The sequence below is a fragment of the Passer domesticus genome, chromosome 11 (genome assembly GCF_036417665.1).
Source record: "Passer domesticus isolate bPasDom1 chromosome 11, bPasDom1.hap1, whole genome shotgun sequence".
In the NCBI taxonomy this organism is placed as follows: domain Eukaryota; kingdom Metazoa; phylum Chordata; class Aves; order Passeriformes; family Passeridae; genus Passer; species Passer domesticus.
The window spans coordinates 18,908,676-18,929,131 of NC_087484.1; the positions used below are offsets into that span (position 1 = coordinate 18,908,676).

General features: G+C 44.8%; 3 protein-coding genes across 10 annotated transcripts in view; 1 reads left to right on the forward strand and 2 right to left on the reverse strand.

Annotated features, from left to right (window-relative positions):
- The window catches only part of INPP5D (inositol polyphosphate-5-phosphatase D), a 90,878-nt gene extending 90,704 nt beyond the window's left edge, over nt 1-174 (reverse strand). The window contains exon 1 of the mRNA XM_064386122.1: nt 133-174. The gene's annotated coding sequence lies outside the window, so the exon portion shown is untranslated. The remainder of the gene's footprint in view (nt 1-132) is intronic.
- Nucleotides 1-175, reverse strand: part of NEU2 (neuraminidase 2) — a 36,230-nt gene extending 36,055 nt beyond the window's left edge. For both annotated transcript variants that reach the window (XM_064386162.1, XM_064386163.1), the window contains exon 1: nt 133-175. The gene's annotated coding sequence lies outside the window, so the exon portion shown is untranslated. The remainder of the gene's footprint in view (nt 1-132) is intronic.
- Nucleotides 1-20,456, forward strand: part of NGEF (neuronal guanine nucleotide exchange factor) — a 37,080-nt gene that overhangs the window by 7,889 nt on the left and 8,735 nt on the right. Inside the window, exons 1-9 of one of the 7 annotated variants that reach the window (XM_064386133.1) lie at nt 3,810-3,954; nt 4,993-5,178; nt 5,286-5,383; nt 10,008-10,282; nt 14,618-14,778; nt 14,919-15,071; nt 17,057-17,186; nt 17,910-17,984; nt 19,901-19,990. In XM_064386133.1, coding sequence (XP_064242203.1) covers nt 5,105-5,178; nt 5,286-5,383; nt 10,008-10,282; nt 14,618-14,778; nt 14,919-15,071; nt 17,057-17,186; nt 17,910-17,984; nt 19,901-19,990 — 1,056 coding nt within the window. In that variant the 5' untranslated portion in view covers nt 3,810-3,954; nt 4,993-5,104. Of the gene's footprint in view, nt 1-3,809; nt 3,955-3,976; nt 4,018-4,050; nt 4,150-4,173; nt 4,405-4,992; nt 5,179-5,285; nt 5,384-10,007; nt 10,283-14,617; nt 14,779-14,918; nt 15,072-17,056; nt 17,187-17,909; nt 17,985-19,900; nt 19,991-20,456 lie in introns of those variants that run through there. The other 6 variants (XM_064386132.1, XM_064386134.1, XM_064386136.1 and 3 more) reach the window with 6 other exon arrangements.

Sequence of the window (20,456 nt, forward strand, 5' to 3'; positions counted from 1 at the left end):
ACACATGAACAGAGGGAACCTGAATGAAACTGAGGTACGAAAAGTCCTTGACTAGGTATAACATTCAAATCTATTAGTAACTTCACACTTCTCAATAATTTGGTTAGCTCAGATTTAAAAAGTGCTTCTTACCTCATCTTGTGGCCTTTCGTGGTGTGAAACTCCCACTGACTAGAAGAGTTTGGGGAATTTTTCATGAATAAGATCTGCTGGGCTGCCTCTTCTCTTTTTAGTTTCTGGAAGAGGAGATATGATTTCTAAAAATTGCTATAAGACAACATTTAGAAAATGCATTTAAATTGCATTCAAAAACAAGCTCTTTGGATGGCTTTATTCTGAGGATTGTTTTTTGTTTGAAATACATATAATAAATCTTAATTCAAATGATTACTCATTTTTCAAAATTACTAGTGCCTGAAAATACAAACCAAGATTGGGAATTCATCCCTCAAGTGTAACTTAAATGAGATAATTGCCATAAACTAATTATAAACTCTCATAAATCATCACATTTTTAACACAACATGGACCAGGTCAGCCAGTATTTCATATCTTTTCTAGCAGCAGTACAGTGAAGCTGGAAACAGTCTGCAACAACACAAACCCTTCTTTGCAGAATATCTGCAAGCTCAAACCCCCTTCCCTTTGTACACAGGGAGCTGAACCATGATCATGCTCCATGTCAACAGAGCATGGCCACCAAGCATCATTTCCAGTGCCTTTATCCTTGCAGATCCTAAGAGTTCCAGAGACAAAACTGGGATTTGGTCTGTTGGGGCATTGCATGGCTTCTGTCACCAGCAAGAGCAGAGGTCACACAGCACCGCTTCTACAGTGCTGCAGGAGAAATATTATGGGGCTTTAATGTATGCTGTTCTAATAGTCAGAGTCTTTCTTTCCCCCTGCAACTAGACAAGGAATTTTAGGATTAATTTAAAGGATTGTGGTGAGAAAACTGGTTTGTTATCATGAGTTCGTACTGATTTTGGTAACTGGAGAAAAACTCTTTAGGCTCTGGCTCAAATTGCTTGATGTTGCAGTGAGAGAAAAAAGTACACCTCCTCTAAACTCCTACCTCATGTTTAACATTAGGTGGAGTAGGAACCTCTCCAGGCCTGAGCCTGCCATTTCACAGCAGTGAAAATTTATCCAAGGTAGCACTGCCATGGTCTTGACATCCATCTGCACGTCTGCCACTTCTGCTCTGCTGGCACTCACTTTGAGCTCACTCTGTAGTGAGACAATACACACACAGATCTAATTCTACTGAAAAAAAGAGAATCATTTTCCAAGAGTTTAGCTGCCCAGACTTGCTTACTGTGAATGGGATAAGCTTGAGTAAGTGATGGCATAAAAGCAGAGGTAGATATCTGCCTCAGGGAGTTTAGTGGGGAAAAGAAGTAGAATTGAGCAGCTGTATCAGCTTAAACTGCATAAAAAATCCTAACAATTGTGGAAATAGGGAGGTATCTTACAGCTATTCTACTTCATAGAAATAGTTCAGTATTGACTGACTTAAAGTAGTATCTGGTGAATAGGGCATTTGGCATGTTCAAGAACCTTTCTGAGTGACCAGAGAAAGCAGAGCAGCTGCAGGAAGAGACTCACCTGCCCTGGAACAGGCAGTAACATGTGGGGTGCAAGGGAATAATACACCTCTGACTCTGACCTGGATCCCCCACCCTCAGCATGACAATCCCAGTTGCCAGACCACTCTGACAGAATCATTTGTTTGCCTGCCTTTAGTTTTTGTGTCAAACTTTAAAAGCTTTCTGTTTTGTCCCCAAACAGAAAAGCAAGACTTATAAAATTCCAGCAAATTTTGTAGGACAAAAATATCTCCTTCTTGCTAAATATAATTTTTTTGTTCCAGTCCCATGAGTACTGGGAACACTCTGTCACCTCAGTTGGGAGAATAAGAATTTCTCAGTATTTCTTGTTTTGTTTATGGATATTCTCTGTTACAAGAATAAAACTGGGAAAGAAGGAAGGAAGAAAAACATATTTGAAAGATCAAATTAGAATTAAAAAAGAAACAATCCTAAAGGAAGGAAAATTGGAGTACTGGTCATTGCAATGCAGTGTAACAGCTCTCTGAGACAGAAACACAAGCTGGGCCTGCCATGGCCACAGGGGACATTTCACTTCTAGCTGGTGTTTCACCTCTTCAGAGCTTCCACTGGGTTTATTAGCATTATTGCTTTCTGTGATATTTTCAAGTTTTCATCTCAGACCAAAAGTAAAATTATGTTGGAAAAAGTGAAAGAAAAGGGAAGACAGGCAGGATCAAATTACCAGTTACGACATCATAAGAGGATGCTTTCTATTTCTGAATGCTTTTCATAGCATGACCCAGACATTTTTCTAAGAAGAAATTTCAATTTTAAACAGATTTAACCCTTGAGAGTGAAGCGATGTGAGGGGTTAGGAATCTGTTAAACTCTTAAATCACACTTCTGAAAGATTGGGTTGGTTTGTTGTTTTTTTTTTCTTAATTCATCCAAAAGTTATATTTAGATATACGTTCATTCTAGTAGTGCCAGTTAAGAGCTTATACACTGATTTCACCTTGCATACTAGAGAGAACTCTTCACTGCTCTTGGTCCTTCCCTTGAGAAAACAGTAAACAGCATAGCAGATTTTCCAGATTTCAGGGTAATGAAGAAGCTCCCTTTTTCTAAGAAAGAAGCTTTTTAAAAGCCTACCCACTCTCTAAAACCCTTGACAATATTCTTGCCCTGACAGCAAGCCACCAAAAATGAGCTTCAGAGAGTTGCTGCTGCTTTATCCCTTCCACAAGGTTTTGGGCACATTCACCTGGCAGCCCCAGCCCCCTAATGCCCAGTGTTTAATGGCTGATAACTATACTGACCATCTCAGTGACAATCTCAGCCACAGTCTCAGGCTCTCTTGCTCCTCTGTAAGTACAACACAGGCTCCAGCTCTCATCCTCACCCTGGTATTTCCTTTCAGTTGCATGGTTCTTCTGACCTCCTGATCTGGGACTTCACAAAGACCACACTTGCAGCCCTCTCTGAGCCCTCAATGACATTTCCAGCTGTTTTCCTTTCCCATTCTGCTTCTTAATGACTTAACAACTGAGCCCTCCTGTGTGCCAGATCTAGATCTAGTTCACATAAGCTGAAGGAGTTTCTCTGGATGTATCGGCATGTGCTGATTAAAAGTGATCCTGACATATCATTTAGCAAAACCAATATAAAAATGATAAAAAGGAAGCCATTTTACACATACAGACCAACACACGGATTTTATGTTGTTGCATAAATTGCTCTATCACATACAGAAAAAAAACCATGGTAATTTATGCAACAGGGAGAGAGCAAGCACAAGGAATAGCAGAGCATTTTTCCTCTGTTAACTCCTCAGTTGCAACATGGTCCAGGCGACTTTTTTTTTACTAAGGGTTACTAACGTGTGGTGAAGAGCTGCACCCAACCTGACAACAACCACTTGAACTGATGCAAGGATGTAACCGTACTCTGGAGCTCAAGAGAATTTATCCCTGAGGCAGAAAAACAATTACCTGAACGAAGACAGATATAGATTACTGAGTACTGAGATACTTACTTCCTAAACGAGGGAATATATCCTTATGGAAGTAGCGACGCTAAGGAAGGGGAGATGAGGGAAATGACCGAGCGGGTGCGGAGCCCTGCCGGAGAAGGAGAGGCGAATAGCAGCCAATCCTGTGGGGTAATCAAGAGTGCGCTTCCCGGCAGGAGGGATTAGGCTGAGTTTCCCAGTTACATTCCTCCATATCAGGGTTTCACTCCTGGAGAAGAAATGCACCATATGCACCAGATCTGGAAGCAGTTCAGGAGAACCCCCCTCTGCCACCCCCTTTCCTCCCTCAAAGCCGGCGCCATCCACACATAAGCAGAGAGGTGCAGGGGATGGGGGGCAGCGCTGCGCCCCGGGGCTGAGGGACGGGAGGTCAGTGCCGGGGCAGGACCCCCTCCCGGTGCGGTGCATGGAACAGAGGGGCTGTGGCATGAGGTGGGACGGGGTGTGTGGGTGCTCGCTGGGGGAGGGTGCCTTGCTGGGCAGGGAGGGAGGGAGCGAACGGAGGAAAGGGCTTCCCTTCATCGAGGGAAGAAGCCCCTCTGCAGGAGCTGAGGGGGAATGGAGGTAGGAGGGCCTGTGGAGGTGGGGGGCCGCTGGGGCAGGGACTGCTGCCTTTTGGCGGGGCCCTCGGGGAGGAGGGAGTCAGCCTCCCGGCGGAGGAGGGACCTGCGCCGGAGGGGAACCCGGGGGCTGAGGAGGTCTCTGCGGGCAGGAGTACCGGGACCGGGGCTCTGAGAGGGGAACCTGGGGAGGAAGGGAACGACACGACACCTGAGGGGTCTGCGGGGGCTCGGAAAATATTTTGGTGGCGCTGAGAGGGTCTGCAGCGGGGGCTCTGAGAAGCTCTGGGGGAACTCAGGGGTCAGGCGGGAGCTCTGAGATCTCCGAGGAACAGGGGCTGGGAACTGCCGGGCTTCGAGGGGTCTCGGGAGGGATTTGGGGAAGGCTGAGGGAGCTCCGCCGGCATTTGGCAGAACTCCGTGGAGCCTCGGAGGAAATCTGGGAACGAGGAGAGAGGCTGCAAGGGGCTAGGGGGGCTCTGAGGGGCTGGTGGAAGCCCGCGGGAAGGTCTGGGGGGATCTTGCGGGGGTCTCTGTGGGGAAAATCTGTGGTGAGGTTTAAGGAGAATCTGAGGGGGCTCTGAGAGGATTTGGGTGGAGAGCCCCTGGAGATGCCTTACGGAAGGTCTGAGGGGAGGCTCTGAGGGGTTTTGAGGAGGCTGTCTAGAGATTTTAGGGGAGAGCCATGGGGACGCTTTGGGAGAAGTGGGTGTCTGAGCAGAGACTCTGAGGAGACCAGAGAGGCTCTGAGGAGGCTTGGGGGCTCAAAGGGCTGGGGTGGGGGCGGGCTGCGGGGGCGTCCCGAGGGCGGCTGCAAGTCCCCTCTCCCTCCCTCCCTGCCGTGCAGGCTGCTGCCTTCCTACCCCCGTTACCGTGGCAACCGCCCGGGCTCCCCCAGCCCCGCACCGCCGCCGCCGCTGCCGCCGGAGCTGCTGGGCAGCCGCCTGCCGCCACCGGCCATGGAGCTGCTGGCCGCGGCCCTCAGCGCCGCCTGCGCCTTCGACCAGGACGGCTCGCCGGGACAGCTCAGCAGGTGAGGGGAGAGCTGAGGGTGAGGGGCGCGGGGCGCGGGAGAGCGTACAGGCGGCGCTGCGGCCGCTGTCCCGCCACTGCTCTGAGGGCGCCTCCGCCTCCCCGCAGGGTCCCCGCCGCCGCTGAGGAGACCTCAGCCCCCGGCACGGCACCGCCCGCGCACCCCATGACGGCCGACTCCTGGAGGAACCTCATCGAGCACATCGGTAAGGAGCCGTGCCCACCGCGGGATGTCCGGCCGCCGCTGCGGCCTCACAACTTCGCCGCTTCTCCCGCTCCCCGCAGCGACGGCGGCACAGCAGCCCCTAGAGGTGCCCCTCAGCCCGGCCGGACTGCACCTGCCGGCCCCCTGAACCCCAGCCCAGAGCTAGACAAGCGGTGCACAGGTGGGGGGAGTTAAGGGCGGGGTAAGGGCTTGTGCTGCAGGTCCCCAGCTCCCTATCCTTGCTGGGATCCCCCTCACCATCATTACCGTGGTTTGCTGAGGTCTTTGGGGGCGTCGGGTTTGCACGTTGCCCGGCAGTGGATTAATGCTATCGCAGAACAGCCTAACTTTGTTCATAAATAACAATTATTCTTGTCATTACGAAGCAATCAATCATTAAGGCTACCTCAAACCTTCTACTAAAATATGATTTTGCATATTCCAGAAGGCATAAGACTAAAGTATTTTTTTTTTCACCCATCTCGTTGGACATTAGTTGTATGCACCAGGTTCTGCATCTATTCAGTGTAACAGCCACTGGCATAGCAATTTCAACACAAGAATAAGTTATTTTATCCTTTGTGGTCTCTGAAAAGGCAAAGTTGAGGTTATTATCCTTTGTGGTCTCTGAAAAGGCAAAGTTGAGGTTATCTGGATGACTATGGAGGAGAGGACTGTTAAGCATTTACTCTTATGGTATTTTCTTTTATTTTTTACCTTTATCTTTTGTGGGATGGGGAGAGGACCTCCACAGCTTGTTTCTTGCTTTCCCACATCAGAATTGTGACATTCCTCAGAGGAATTTCATCAACAGCAATGCTAAATCTCATCCTGAGGCAGGTTTTATGGTGGGAATATAGAAGCTTTGTTTTTAAACACTCCTGCTCAGTTTCAGGAAATAGAATCAACATACTTGAATGTAGAGGGCAAGAATGTAGCACTTAGCGTGGGAAAATCGAATATATAACTCTCACAAGCAGCAATGCAAACCTCCCTGGCAGAAATGAGAAGGCTTCTTAGGCTGTCTCTGCTGTTTGGTGTCAGGCTGTGGCATGCAAGGCTGACTCTTGGTACACCTGATGCCTCTGGGACAATGCTGGAGAAGGAGGCTGGTGTGAAACCAGCAGCCTGCCAGCATCTGTCAGACAAACCAGCTGAGTCTGGAGTCTCCTGGAGGAGAGTGGTGAGCAATTTGCATGAGTGTTGCCAGATCTGTTACCTGGTTTTGGCTGTTAGATACTAACCTGCCAAGGCAGCTGTGTCAAAACACTGCCAGTTTACTGGGACTGTGCACCTCAGAGGTGAGATAAAAATACTAAAACCAGCAGGAGTTCAGAGCAACCCAATTGCTATATTCATATGTATTTTTTGTGCTGTATATCAGAAGGAAGCTGTGCAAAACTGCACACATCAGAGTCACTGCAAGCAGGTCTGTTGCACCTTTATGGAGGAGACTGGGTTTTGACAATCTGAGGTGTTATGTTTATCCCCACCAGAGATGTTACATCAAATGGCTGGAGCTCACTCACTCCTTCCCTCCCTCCTGCTTTTGAAACATTAGTGGACTCTTTGCCTGAAACTGGAGCAGAGAATTTCAGAGAAAACCTCTCTGGGCCTCCTGGGATTTTACATAGCTTTCAATGCAATAACGTTTACTTTAAGAGCTCTGCTAACTCTCTAAGGCAAGGATTTCCACAATTAGCAACTAGCTTTTCAATTCCCCTCCCAGCTTTTAAGAGAGCTGGGAAGGGAAACTCTGACAGCAAAATTAAATGGAATAAACAAAAAGGGAAATATCTGTTATGTGCTATAAAATTATGTAAACATGCATTATGAAGATCAGTCTTAAACACTTAAGTCAACAGATAACACCAAACTCATGCTCTGACCACAGGGTTAACCGTTAGCCAGGTCACACTAGGGACAGTTGGGACATTAAGCAATGAAGGGAGCTTATGCAGGTCTCTGACATTTTGTACTTGCTCACTTACTAAATGTAAACATTTACTAATAATTATATCATCTGAGTCACATTCAGCTATTGATCTCAGCTTTTTTTCTACACATTCAGTAAGTTCCTGCATGTATTGTTGTCTCCTCTCAACATGTCAAAACCTTGACCCTTGACCTTGCATCTGTTACCCCTCCTGTGCTGTGATCATCTCCTGTTCCATCTGGACAAGACCTTGGCATAGCTTCTCTCCCTCTCTCTGATCTACAAAATTTTTCTACCTTTTGTAACCTCCTTACCAACGTATGGATAGACCCTTAGGACCAAGACAGCGGGGATATCTTTTATCCTTGCTAGCACACCCTCCTTATTTTTTTCCTACACTTCTGCCTACACATCTACCTGTCTTTTGTCTTTCTTCTGTAACACCTTTCTGCTTTCTCCCTCTCTCCCTCTCTAGAGCTGGTAGATCTTCAACCAGTCTCTCTTGCTGTCATTTCCAATTGAATTCTGATGGTGGATGCTTTCCATCAGTCAGATCTTTCCATGCCTGTATTTGCTTTGCCTGCCACTGACAGGTCCATAGCTCTTACCTGGTCAGTCAGAGAACCTGGAAACAAAACAAGCTTTCCTTATCTGGGTCTTTGTCTTATTTCCTGAAAAGCAAGAGGCAGATAGTCTTGGGGATCTTTTAAAAAGGGCTGCTCTTCAGATTTGCACGAGGGACCCTAAATCCCCCTTACACAAAGCATCCTCTGACTTGCAAGGCAGAGCCAGCAGCACAGCATGGCTGTATACCTGCAGTCAAACACTGTGAGTATAATTATCTCCAATTTGAGTAAAATAGATTATGCTTTAGTTTCCCAGCTTGTTTTCCCTTGAGTCAAGCACTGCCCACGCTGCTGCAGGATGTTGCTTCCCAGCTTGTCCTGCTCTCTATGGGGCAAAAACAAGCCAGAGCCCTCGAGCACAGGCTGGCCATCCATATCAGTACCATCAAAAGCAGCTCCAATTTAGCAGGCTCTCTGCTACATACCTAAAGGAGCATTTCCACCCTGCTACATCCCCAGCACCCTCCCTGATGGTGAAAAACAGCCTGAAATGCTTAGGAAAGCCATATAAACCTAGTTGACGCAGAGAGAAATTACATAAGTGGCAGCAGCATGCAAAACTTCAGGGGAAGTCTCCTCTGCTCAGTACTGTGTAGGAAGCTAGCAGAAGACTGTATGGTTTCCTAGGCACAGCTACCCTTATTGCTATTTTAATCTGGTGTTGAACATCTTTCCAGGAAGAACAGATAACAGGACACACTCGCAGACTGCAGTAATGCTGTGCTTATTCCTGTGCCTTTCCCCAGCTTATTTCCTATATAGTTTTAGCACTGACTGGTACAGAGCCTCATTGAAACTGGTCCAGAGATTTAATAGGCAGCAATATCTACATTTCTGCCCACCTTAGACAAACTTTTAATCCCATTGTCTCTTACCTTATTACACAGAGAATCTCAGATCAAATATCATGAATACATGTGACCAGATAAATTTTAACTCCTAATGATTCAGACAAAATAAATTATTTAGCATGGTTTTTTTAACATCAAAGGCTTTTCCTTTTATTCATTCATGTTACACTGCAATTCAAGTATAAACCAAGGGAGATAATGTAAATTGTGCTTCTTCAATTTCATTAAGGGAGGAAAATGACTCAGTGTGCTCATGCTCTCCTGCCTTTACATGTCTTCTAAATTACATTTTATATTCAAGCAATTAAAATTCTGGGTCCTACAGCTGGTTCAGAAAGAAAAATGGGACAGTTTGAAAGCCCTTAGAGAGACAAAGGATGTTCTAAAGATTGGCAGTGAACTTCAGGATTCCTACCTTGTTCGTGCTGTCAGTTGATATCGGAGTGGAGGCAAATCCAGTGCAATTTCGTCTACTCCTGAAGTTAGTAATTGAAACTTGGAAGACACCTGGTGTCATTGATGTGCTCCCCCATTGTGTGAACTCAGAGCTTGTTCCTTGGTGCTGTAGCAAAGAGGTACCTTTTGGATATTAATTTTGTATCTTCAAGCATCACAGAAACTAAGAAGGAAAACAGCAGGATATTAAGCAACATGTCCAAGGCTAACCATGAAGTCCATACCAAAACAAACCTAGTAACTGTAGCTAGTTGTCCCAAAGCTTCACCTGTTCAATGCCAGTAACAGCAGCTCAGTGTTTCCTCATTAAGGATTTTTGTGGCCCTCAAATTGCTCCTTTTAAAGTAATTTCCATGTGTGCAGTATGACTTTTCCAGACACACACTCAAACATAGACATCAACCTATATAACTTGTAACATAGTAATATAACAGAGATAATCAAGGTTTAAAAGACATTTAAAAGCCTGACAGATCAGTTCTTTTATGTCTTCTGAGTGATGGATTCATCTGAATGTGTTACTAAATGTTTTGTGAGAGCAGATTTTTAACAACACTTTAGACTTAGAAATGGCCTTCCATTTATAGTTTCCAATTCTGAAGTAGGAATACCATAACAGGCTTTTCACGCTGCACGGAAGGGACATCTCTCACCTCTGCTGAGGTGAACTAAAACAAAGCAATTGTCCTTTCCCACAATACTTTTATACTATCTCATGCAGTTGTAGCCTCTCAGACCTGCTCTGTTCCTTCCTAGGGCTCTTGTACCAGGAATATCGAGATAAATCTACGCGCGAGGAGATTGAAACCAGGCGATTGCAAGATTCACAGACAGACCCCGAGGAGACTTCACCCAGTGATGAAACCCCATCTGAAGCAGAACCCACAAGTACAACTGAGAACAAAGCTCCACCACAAATTAATTTGCTGAGAAATTCCAACTCCAGGTTCAACTTATGGCAGGATCTTCCTGAGGTCCAGAGCAGTGGTGTCCTCAGCATCCTCCAACCCGATGAGATCAAGCTGCAGGAGGTAATGGAAGAATATTAAGACTATTTCTTAACTGTGTTGCTGCTTAAAAAATGGAGATTAAATTAGGCCAAATTATCAAGATTTAAAAACTAAAAGCTTCACAGCAGTCACAGACAAGCCTTGCCCTGTTGAGTATTTCTGACTTGCACTGGTTAGTGCACCACTCACTGCTTATTGTGAAACTGCAGATATTGTTCTGTGTGCTGCTGCCGCTGGATGTTTCTGTAGCAAAAGGAACTTCTTTTCCCTTTTCTGATTCAGTATTAGGAGCAATTTACAAAGGAAGAGAGATATTTAGGAGGTTTTTACAAAAGAGTGATTGGTTCCAGTGCACATTAATCCTTTTCCAAAGTAACTATCAGGACACATAACTTTACACTAGAAATCTTAGAAGAATTCAACCACTAACTGTAAGGTTTTGAGTATGTTGACAGAGGAGAAATAGAAGAGATAGAGACTGATAAACATCCTTCTATTTAATTGTTGTTACTTGGAGTCTATTGCAAACAGTAAAAAATAATGATAGCTATATTTGCATTTAGCTATGCAGTGCAGTGACATCACTATTTCAGAGCCACGTGCTGTGACTTACAGGACTATACTGAAAGGAGTAGGTGGGGGTAGCTGTCACAAGTGATGACAACATCAGTTCCACCACAATTTACAACTGGTTGCTATTTTGGGTATCATGGGGAGTGTGAGCGTTCTTTGTCACTGCATAGCACTGCATTTATAGCCAGCAGTGGAGGGGGCAAACCCTGTTTAGTGTGTGGTTTGCACTGTGGTATGAGGAGTGGGCTTGCCAAGGCTCTATCCCACAAGTCCAGCTGTACTCCTGCACCAGGATTGCTTCTGATGAGATGGTGAGATGGGTGTGACAGCATATCTGCTTATGGGATGGTACCCAAAGTGCTGAAGAACATCTCAGGGTGTAAGCAGTCCCTCCTAAGTTCAGTTACACTTCCATAATCCACACTGATGAACACCTTGTGCACACAGTGCCAGTCCCAGCTAGGGCTGTAACTTGACTGTCACACTGGACAGGTTCATCTCGTGCACCCCAAGGGCTGTGTTATTCACACCCTTAGTGGAGAAGACTGGTGTTTATATACAGTAGTTTGGGCTAGCAAGCACAGGCTGTTAGTGTATCAGGGTTAGAGCTGAAGGTGAATGAAATGATTTGTTGTTTCTCCATGTTCTTCTTCTGCACTGGTTATTTGGATTTGTTCTGTTTACCTGGCAAAACACAAAAAAATGCTTCCAAGTGCCAGCAGTACAAACACAATCTGGCATCTGAAAAATTACAGGCTTTTATTTTTATTTTTGCTTCAAAATGAAGAATTTTTATGGAGAAATATTTTGTTTAAAAGTGTGCATTATAGATTTCAGAACTTGTAATTCTGTTAAGTTACATTTGTTATCTGTATGTGTTTTTGGGAAAAAAATCTCAGGGCTGCTAAACCCCAATATTAAGTGTGGTCAATTTTCTTATTTCTGTTAAAATAACCAGAGAAATAAAGAAGTTGCAGAATGGGACAGAGCAGTCGTAAAGAAGTGCTGTGCCTTGTCCACTGTTAGTTTATCAGACTGAAATTTTCTTCCTGCTTGTCCTGGGATTAGCACAGTAAGAGATTATAAAATTGCTCTAAACCAGAAAGCTGTGAAATTGGCTGAACATTGAAGAGATGGAGTGGAGAATTTGCTTTGTGAGGAGAATCGAGGTCAGAAAACAAGGAGGGCTAGAGAAGTCTCTGAAGCTATTGAAGAGATTATGTTGAATTCAGCCTTGCTGTAAGCAAGCACTACTTGCTCCTGCAATTCTGGAGCTCTATTCATGTTGGATGTGAACTGTGAGAGTGAACTGTACATGAGGGCTTAATTTAGTAAATGTAAAATTTCAGCTTCATAAAGGAGATTTGGAGAAGTTTTCCTGAAGTACAGGACAGCAGAAATTCTGGAGTAAACATCTTAAAGACAAAACTGTATTTTCTGACCCATTTTATCTTCAAAGCTGTAGTAAACACAGGGACTAGAAAAGCTTGCATGTCTTCAGCCAGGAAAGGTGGAGCAAGAGTATTATTTTGATCATAGGGTACACAAATGGAAAGAAATATGAACACCCTGCTTCATAGCTGAGAAAGGGAACACCTCCATAGCTGTGACAGAGCAGGGCTTAAACAGTCAGAGAGTTGGTTATCTGAAATAATCTTCAAAGTGAAAGAAACTAGAACAAGAAGAGAAATCTGGTGTTCATTAGTGGCAATTATGGAAAATTACTGAGCGGCTTATCAGTGCAAGAATAAAATTTAAAAAAAAAGGTTTTCAAGCATCAAAACAAGAAACTTGACTGGAAGAGTAGTGGATGCTTGAAAAGTGTCATGGAAAGTGAATGTTTTTTTATTGTCCCCATTGGAACAAACAAGACAGATATGGATTCCCTATGGATTTCATTATTTCTTTAGTATGGCCTGCATTCTGGACCTCCCCTTGAAGGTCTGGCACTCTCCACTATAGCAAACAGCAAACACAAATTCTACAGTCAGAACTTGGCAGAAAAAAATCCTGAATTGGAGTCTCTGGAAAGCTGCAGTGCAAAATGATTGGAGGTGTCAATCTCCAGGATACCTGGAAGGGACAGGCTATCCTAACACATCCTGTATATTTTTGCCTATTTCCACCTCTCTGATTTATCAAATAAAAAGATACAGTTAAAACTGTTAAAGTTACATATAGGACTAAGCCAGTCATGCAGAAAGAGAGGTTCTCTCACAGGTTCACCCAGTGCCTGGGTAAAGCTTCTGGGAGAAGCTGAGCTGATACTCCTCCACTTTTCTCATTAGGAATCTGGCCTTGAAAAAAAAATCCAGTGTCCTCTTAGATCTTAAACACTGTCTGTTCCTTGGTCACTGACTAAGTTAATCTGTACAGACACCCTTTGCTCTGTCTTCCTTCTGGGGGCTGTGCAGGCACAATCTCCTCCTCTGGTGCAGGAAACCATTTGTTGGACTTAAGTGCCCATTGGGAACATTTCCTAGGCTGCCAACCCTGCAAAGAACTGAAATGTCATTTCAACTAACTGCTATTTTAGCAGCTCTGGATTGAGTAACAGTCCCTCTTTGCTGAGCCCATTCACTCAGATCTTGGACTGCAGCAGTGTCAGGGACACAACCCAGGTGTCCACCTCAAATTCTTATGTGATGCACAGTGATATTTCCAGGAAAAGGCCAAAAACTGATCAGTGGAAAATTCCAAATAATTTCTTTAAAGAGAAAAAACAGACAACAACCAAGCCACAAGACAGACCCCCAGCTAATTCAGAGTAAATTTCTCTGTGGACACATCACAAAAACCACTGCATGTACCTGTGGCTCCATATGACCTCCTCGACTTTAGCTGGGCCCCAGCAGCTGCTGAGAACCAGCAGAGCTCAGGGACTGACACTGCCTGGCCAGCTCCCCCCTCAGCAGGGTGCAACAGAGGAGCTGTGGCAACAAGGGGAGCATTGAAGCAGCTTTAGACTCAAGGGAGCAAAACTTTCACTGAACTGCCTCTCTTAGTAATGGCAGCATGGGCCATGGGCCCCAGGACAAGGAACCAAGGTACCCCTTCATCAAGAAATGCCTGAAGGCTCTAACAGCTTTTCATTGTGTTGAACCTCTGTGAGAATCTTCAGTTAATCTTACTTCAACTAATGGATTCAGTAGTTGTGTAAATAAACACCTTTTGTATCTACCTCTGGACAGAAACAACATATACTCCCCCAGAGAGTAAGGGATCTCTGAGTGGTAAAAGTGGAATGTCCCTGCAGCACTTGCAGTAGGTAGAAGACTTTACATCTCATTAAACTGATTTTTATCTCTGAACGAAACCATCAATTACCTTTCCACTTACACAGACCACATCCTTTGCCTGAGGAAACCAGGCTTTGCTCCAGGGTTTTCTCTTCTAACAGGATAAGCAAAGGCTGAAATTTGGAGATTATTTATGATTTCTGGTAGTAGTTAGGCACTGCTGTGTCTTGTCCTGTTCCGTTGTGAATTGGGGCAGAAAAGTCTATGGCCAGGGCTGACCAGGGAGTCTCACTTGGACAGTAACAGCTGTATTTCCTCTAGGTCAGGGCTGATGGTTGTGGGAAGAAAACTTCCCCAATTAACTCACTGTCTCCTGTAACATGTGGCAAATGCATTGTGGGCTTACCTCTCCCTGCAGCCTGGGCCTGCAGGGTGGGTGCAAAGTCCATGGCTGTGCAGCACAGATGTTCTCCTTAATGCCCAGTGTGACTCTCTGTAGAAGTAGAAGGTACCTGCTGACTTCTTCTTTGGGATTTTCCCCCAGGCCATGTTTGAGCTGGTTACTTCCGAAGCATCTTATTACAAGAGTCTGAATCTGCTGGTGTCTCACTTCATGGAGAATGAACGTCTGAAAAAGATCTTACACCAGTCTGAGGCACACATCCTCTTCTCCAACGTGCTGGATGTCATGGCTGTCAGCGAGCGGTAAGTTGGCTGCTGGATGGCACTGAAAGCAGCAGCTTTAGGGAACTGCAGTTGTAGAGGGATGGAGGAGCTGACTTCTCCTGGGAATTGCCTGGAACAGATAGGTCACAATTAATATGGGTGCTGACTTTGTCATTTAGCTTCCTGTTGGACCTCGAGCAGCGAGTGGAGGAGAACATTGTGATCTCAGACGTGTGTGATATTGTCTACCAGCACACAGTTAATCACTTCTCTGTGTACATCACCTACGTCTCCAACCAGACCTACCAGGAGAGAACCTACAAGCAGCTTCTGTGAGTTGTAGTGCTTGTTGTTGCACATTTTGCAAAACTGTACAGGCCACAGATTTAGCTGTTATTTTGGTATTTATGAGAAAGGGCTAGACAGCACAGAAATGGGGTTTCCCACTTCATGATTTCTCACTGCATCTGTAAAAAGAAAACACAGTTAAAGGCTTTATAGTAAGGATTGGTTGCTACAGGTAACATGGCAAGTAAATTCAAAGCCAGCATTTCTCAACTGCAAGAAATATTTATGGTGCATGCAGGGTCTTGTACATGCTTGTGTAATGCACGTATTTTTAACCTGCAAGTAGAGGCAAGAGATGGAAGGCCAAGAACATAATATAGATCTCTGATGAGAAGAACAGCCACTGCTTTTCCCAACCTTCTCAGCAAGGCAGTTGACTTTTCCCGATTTCATAACTATTCTTTTTCAGAACAACAAGATTTTCTTAAAAGAGCAAAAAAAAGTTTTAACAAAGCTATTTTCTCCGCATTCTACCTGTTATACACACAGATCTAGGCCTGAGGATATAATCCAACATTTTTTTCGTAGTACTTTTCAAGTGTTGCAAGTCTTGTGGTCCAGTAGGAATTCTCTGATACAAGCTCAAAACAACGAGTGCCCTACAAGCTTGTCTTTGAGAGGAGGAGAATCAATTTTTCTCTAGTCACAATGTCCTGGATTCTTTCAGGACAGCCCATTGCACATGCTGCAGTGTATTTTCTCCTATAGCATCAGCTGGTTCAGGCAAGCATAACAATGTTTAGTCCTTTCATTTCTCTGCTCTCTAACTTTTGAGGAAAAAAATATTTTAAGGGGCCTTTGTTGAGCTTGGCCTGCTGTTCTCTCCAAAAAGAGGGTACCACAGGGTTTCCTTCAGTCAGAGGTGAGCAATACAGCTGCAGAAAGAATTTGCTTACAGCCATTATCTAAACACTTAGAAGCAAAGCAGCAATAGGCTGGGTTACTTGAGCTTGAAAAGGACCTGTTGGAGATGAGGTATTCCTAAATGTGAATTCAGAGGGCAGCATTTTTGTCTGCAGGGATACATAAAGCACAGTTGAAAAGAAGTGACTCCCTTCCCCAGGCTCCCAGCTAGCACAGGAATTTTGCAACACTTGGCTGAACTCAAAGCCTGAGGTGTGTCACAGTTTCCCCCATTGGACTGTTCCTTGGACACATGCAGTTCCATTCTGCTGTGAGTCACACTGGCAGACAGGTACCTGCTGCAGCAAGGAGGAACGCTGCCAATGGCTTCTTTCAAATGTTGTAGGAACACATGGAGCAGACAGGTTTTGCACAGTTAGCAGCCTCTTTGCATCCATGCTGTTTCCAGGACTAGCCAGGACTCCAGCAGCACAAGCCTTGCTCGGGTTCAGTCCATGGCTGCCAGGAAGCTTTGGCTGCTGTGGCAGCTGGAACTGCTCTGCTCTGCACAGCTGTGTCTGTGGCCCAGCTGTGCCCTCATCTCCTGCAGACATCATCACGGAAGGCCCAGGCATGGCCCCTGCCCTTCTCAGGCCAGATAATGATTTCCATCCTCTAGCTAAGCAGCAAGGAATATTGAAGCTTGAGCTACTTTGTGGCTTGTCTTGTTCTTATGACTGTGTGAATTTCACCTTATCACAGAGTTCCAACTGTGTAAAAATATATAATTATGCCTCTGACTCATTTACTTGGACACATATCCCATTCACATACACCTACACACGCAGTGTATGCTGCTGAGCTAGATATGAACACATGTGAACACTGCCGTGGCTTGTACATTAGAAGTCTATTTTTTCCCTCCCCCAACACTATAAATAGTTTTAGATTTAAACTAAAATACACCCAGAGACATTCAGTCCCCTCCTTCCCTCTTCTCTCCTATTGGGAGAGACCAGGCAGATGCTGTCTCTGGGACCAAGCTGCTTTTGGGTCACCAGCCATATGCCAGAGTCCCAGGCAGGGGAGCACTCAAAGTTCTCAGCTTCTCTATCTCTCCTCTCAGCCAGGACAAACCAGCCTTTCGGGAAGTGATCTCACAGCTGGAGCTGGATCCCAAGTGCAAAGGCCTGTCCTTTTCTTCCTTCCTGATTCTGCCATTTCAAAGAATCACTCGACTCAAGCTGCTGGTGCAGGTAGAGTTTTGCTCTTCTCTCTCTCACAAAGGACTTCTGGATCACTCGTGGAATTTTCCTTTCCAGCAGCTGTGAATAGATACAGCCACAATCGACCTTAGAACTGGATGAAGCCTTTCCACAGAGTCAGACATTCACAACTATGGAAAAAATATTTCAGTCACTCAGAGTCCATCCCTAAATTAGTGTTGAATTTGCCAGATAGCTTTTACTGATTGAAAGAGTTGAGGAGGAGCTCTGTCGAGCTGCCAGAAGGGGTAGCAACAGTCCATTAATCCAGCTGCCTGACAGTTAGATAGTAAGACACACATGCAGAGAAGCTGGATGACATAGGGATGCTACACCATGATGGCTTGGACCAGTCAGCCAGTGCTTTGCCACCTTATCTAAACACTGCTGGAGAATATGCTTCTAGGAAACAGCTCAGTCCCAAATGGTCTTATCCCACTGGGATTACCAATAACAGTATCTGGTAGTGCCAGCTCTAATTATTTATTAAATTATTTTTATAAAATAAGAATCTATCTGTTATATTTCTCTTAGATAAAAGGTCAGATGGGAAGAGGTTTTAACGAGAAAGAGGATCTAAGAGGTGAGAGTCACTGTACTGTGTCACCTTTGCTGTAATTAGGCTGATGGCCAGAAGTAATTTGTAGGCTAGCAAAGACCTTTCTGTGCTCTTACGTTGGGATCAGCATTAACACAGCCTTTTCTCCCCTGCAGAATATTTTGAAGAAAGTGGAAGAGAAATCTGACAGGGAATCCACTGCTCTGGATGCACATAAAGAACTGGAAACAGTAAGTTTGAATAAGTTAGTGGAAGGCAAATAAGATTCAACTATCATGCTCATTTCACACATACACACATCCCCCTGAAAAAATCACCTGCAGACTACATTCCGTTTGGGAGTGGCTTCTTTGAATTCTGTCACTGTGTTTCAAGAGGCTTTTTTTTTTCCCTAAAGTCTGCAAGATGGACTAGTCTACTTGCACTTAGATGTGAGTGACAGAGAATCCCTTGCTGACAATACATGTATGTTTCTGCTGTAGGAAAGGGCAGAGAATGTTTTCCTTTAGAGTCTCCAAGAACACAAAATGGTTTTCGCAGACACCTGAAGGTGATGGATCTGACTGAGAGATGTGATTAGGTGCAGAGTACAACTGTGTCAGGTTCCTCCAATACAGCACACTTTTTCTTCTGACCTAGAATAACAGCTTCCTAATGAAGTACACAAGCCAGCTTTTAGCCCTCTTCCCTGAAGCTGGTAGGGAGGTGTGGTGTTCAGTTACTGAAGTGTACCAAACCCCAGGAAGGCAGTGGGAGGTTTCCCATCAGGGCTGTTCCTGATATGGTTTGACAGGTTAATGCCATATCTGAATGGTCTAGACATAGCTGGCAGCTACATGGGCTGGGACAATGTTTCAACCCTCCTCCATCAGAATCTTGGAACATCTCCTGACTCTTGCAGCTCAACACAATTATTTGAAGTTGAAAACTGTGCTAGAACATCAGCCTGAGGATGGGCCTGCAGTCTCTGAAACATTAGAAGAGAACAGGCTCGTGGATTTGCCCTGAACCAGTATACATTGTGTGCTTGGAGATCACTAGGGATAAAGACAGGGACTTTATCAATGAAGGATGTTCTGCATTGAGTTAGTATTTGCAGAATCCCTCTTGACACATCTGGTAGCCAATTATTTTTCCATTAGTCAGTAGCCTAAGGAAGACTGTTCCTGTAGACCATAGCTGCTGATGGAAAAATGCTGGGTTTATGTTCAATTATCAGTGACTCACAGGATCAGTTTGTTAATTCTTTTGCATGGTTAAACACTTACCTGTAAGTGTTTAAGCTGAGATACCTCATACCCAGCTAGGTACAGGCATCATAACGGAGACCATCTGATGCTTACTTTTTCTGGAAGTTTATTTTCTCTCCTTCTGAGAGGCAAGAGATGATCACAGTTTCAGTTACTGATATTCTGTTAGATTTTGAGTAGCAGAAACAGAGCACAAAGTGGAACTTGTTCTCCGATGTAATTTTTCTACCCAGCCAGTTCTCAAGAGAGTTGCTCCTTATGAAACAGGCAGTGGCATCTAGGTTAAGGTCCCTGTAACAGCGTAGTGCTTGCACGTTGGTTGTGGTTTTTCAGTTAAAAGTTTGTACTCAGAACACAGCTGGGCTCTGTATGATGAACGTCTCTTTCCCTAGGACATTTCATAGCCCTGGCATCTAGTGCTGCTTGGCAGAACTACAGCATCTGCATTTTTGTAAAGAAGATGTTTGGCTTCATTCTCTCCTTGAAGATGATACTGCAAATGTACCTTATTTCAAGTGTTGGAAACAGGGAAAAAAAGATATATGATGTGTCAGATTCTGGAAAACAAGCTGTTCATTTTGCTGTGCAACCAGAAGCACTGTTTTATACTGTCTGGTTCAGTAACTGAATGTAGCCACCTAATATGTCCTCTGACAGTCAGTTTCCACCTTTAACATCTTTTGGGTGTTTGGGAGCTTTTTGGTTGTTCAGGTTTTGGGGCGTTTTTTCCCCTTCTCTTTTTCATGCACCCACAGTGCTGATAAAAGAGCTTGGCTTTGTCAATTCCTGTTACAGCAGGGCACTTACCTGATTGTGGTCAGGCCTTTTCATGCTGTTCATCATCACTTACCTGCTTAAGGCCAGCAGAGACAAACCTTTGTGCTCTCTTTTCCCAGGTGGTGAAAGCATGTAATGAAGGTGTCCGGAAGATGAGCCGAACAGAGCAGATGATCAGCATCCAGAAGAAGCTAGAATTCAAGATCAAGGTATAAGCACAGGCTGGACAGTTTTGTGTCACTGTCTGCACTTTGCAGACAACCTCCAAAGGGGCTGCTGCAGTCACAGCACCTCTGTGTGCTCAGTGCACACCCACTGCAGAGGCTGGGCAGCACCAAGGCCAGTGTGGTGTGCACATACACAGGTGGGACACTTGGCATCACCTCTCCTGTGCACTGTGCTCCTGCTGCAGCACTCAGGTCTGGCTCTTACCTCTCTTCAAAATGCAGGTCAGTTTTCAGCTGCTATTTTACCTACAAAATATGTTAAAGATAGATAAAAGCTACAAAGCAAAATACTTTAAAAATGAAAAATACCCAAACAAAGACTGTCCCACAATTTAAATTCTTTCCTGTACTTATGCTTTGTGTACAGTCTCTAAATACCTGCTGCTGATCTGTTTCAGCTCCATTGAGGGAATATTTAGGGGTGTCTGATCAGATCTCAGTTGATACA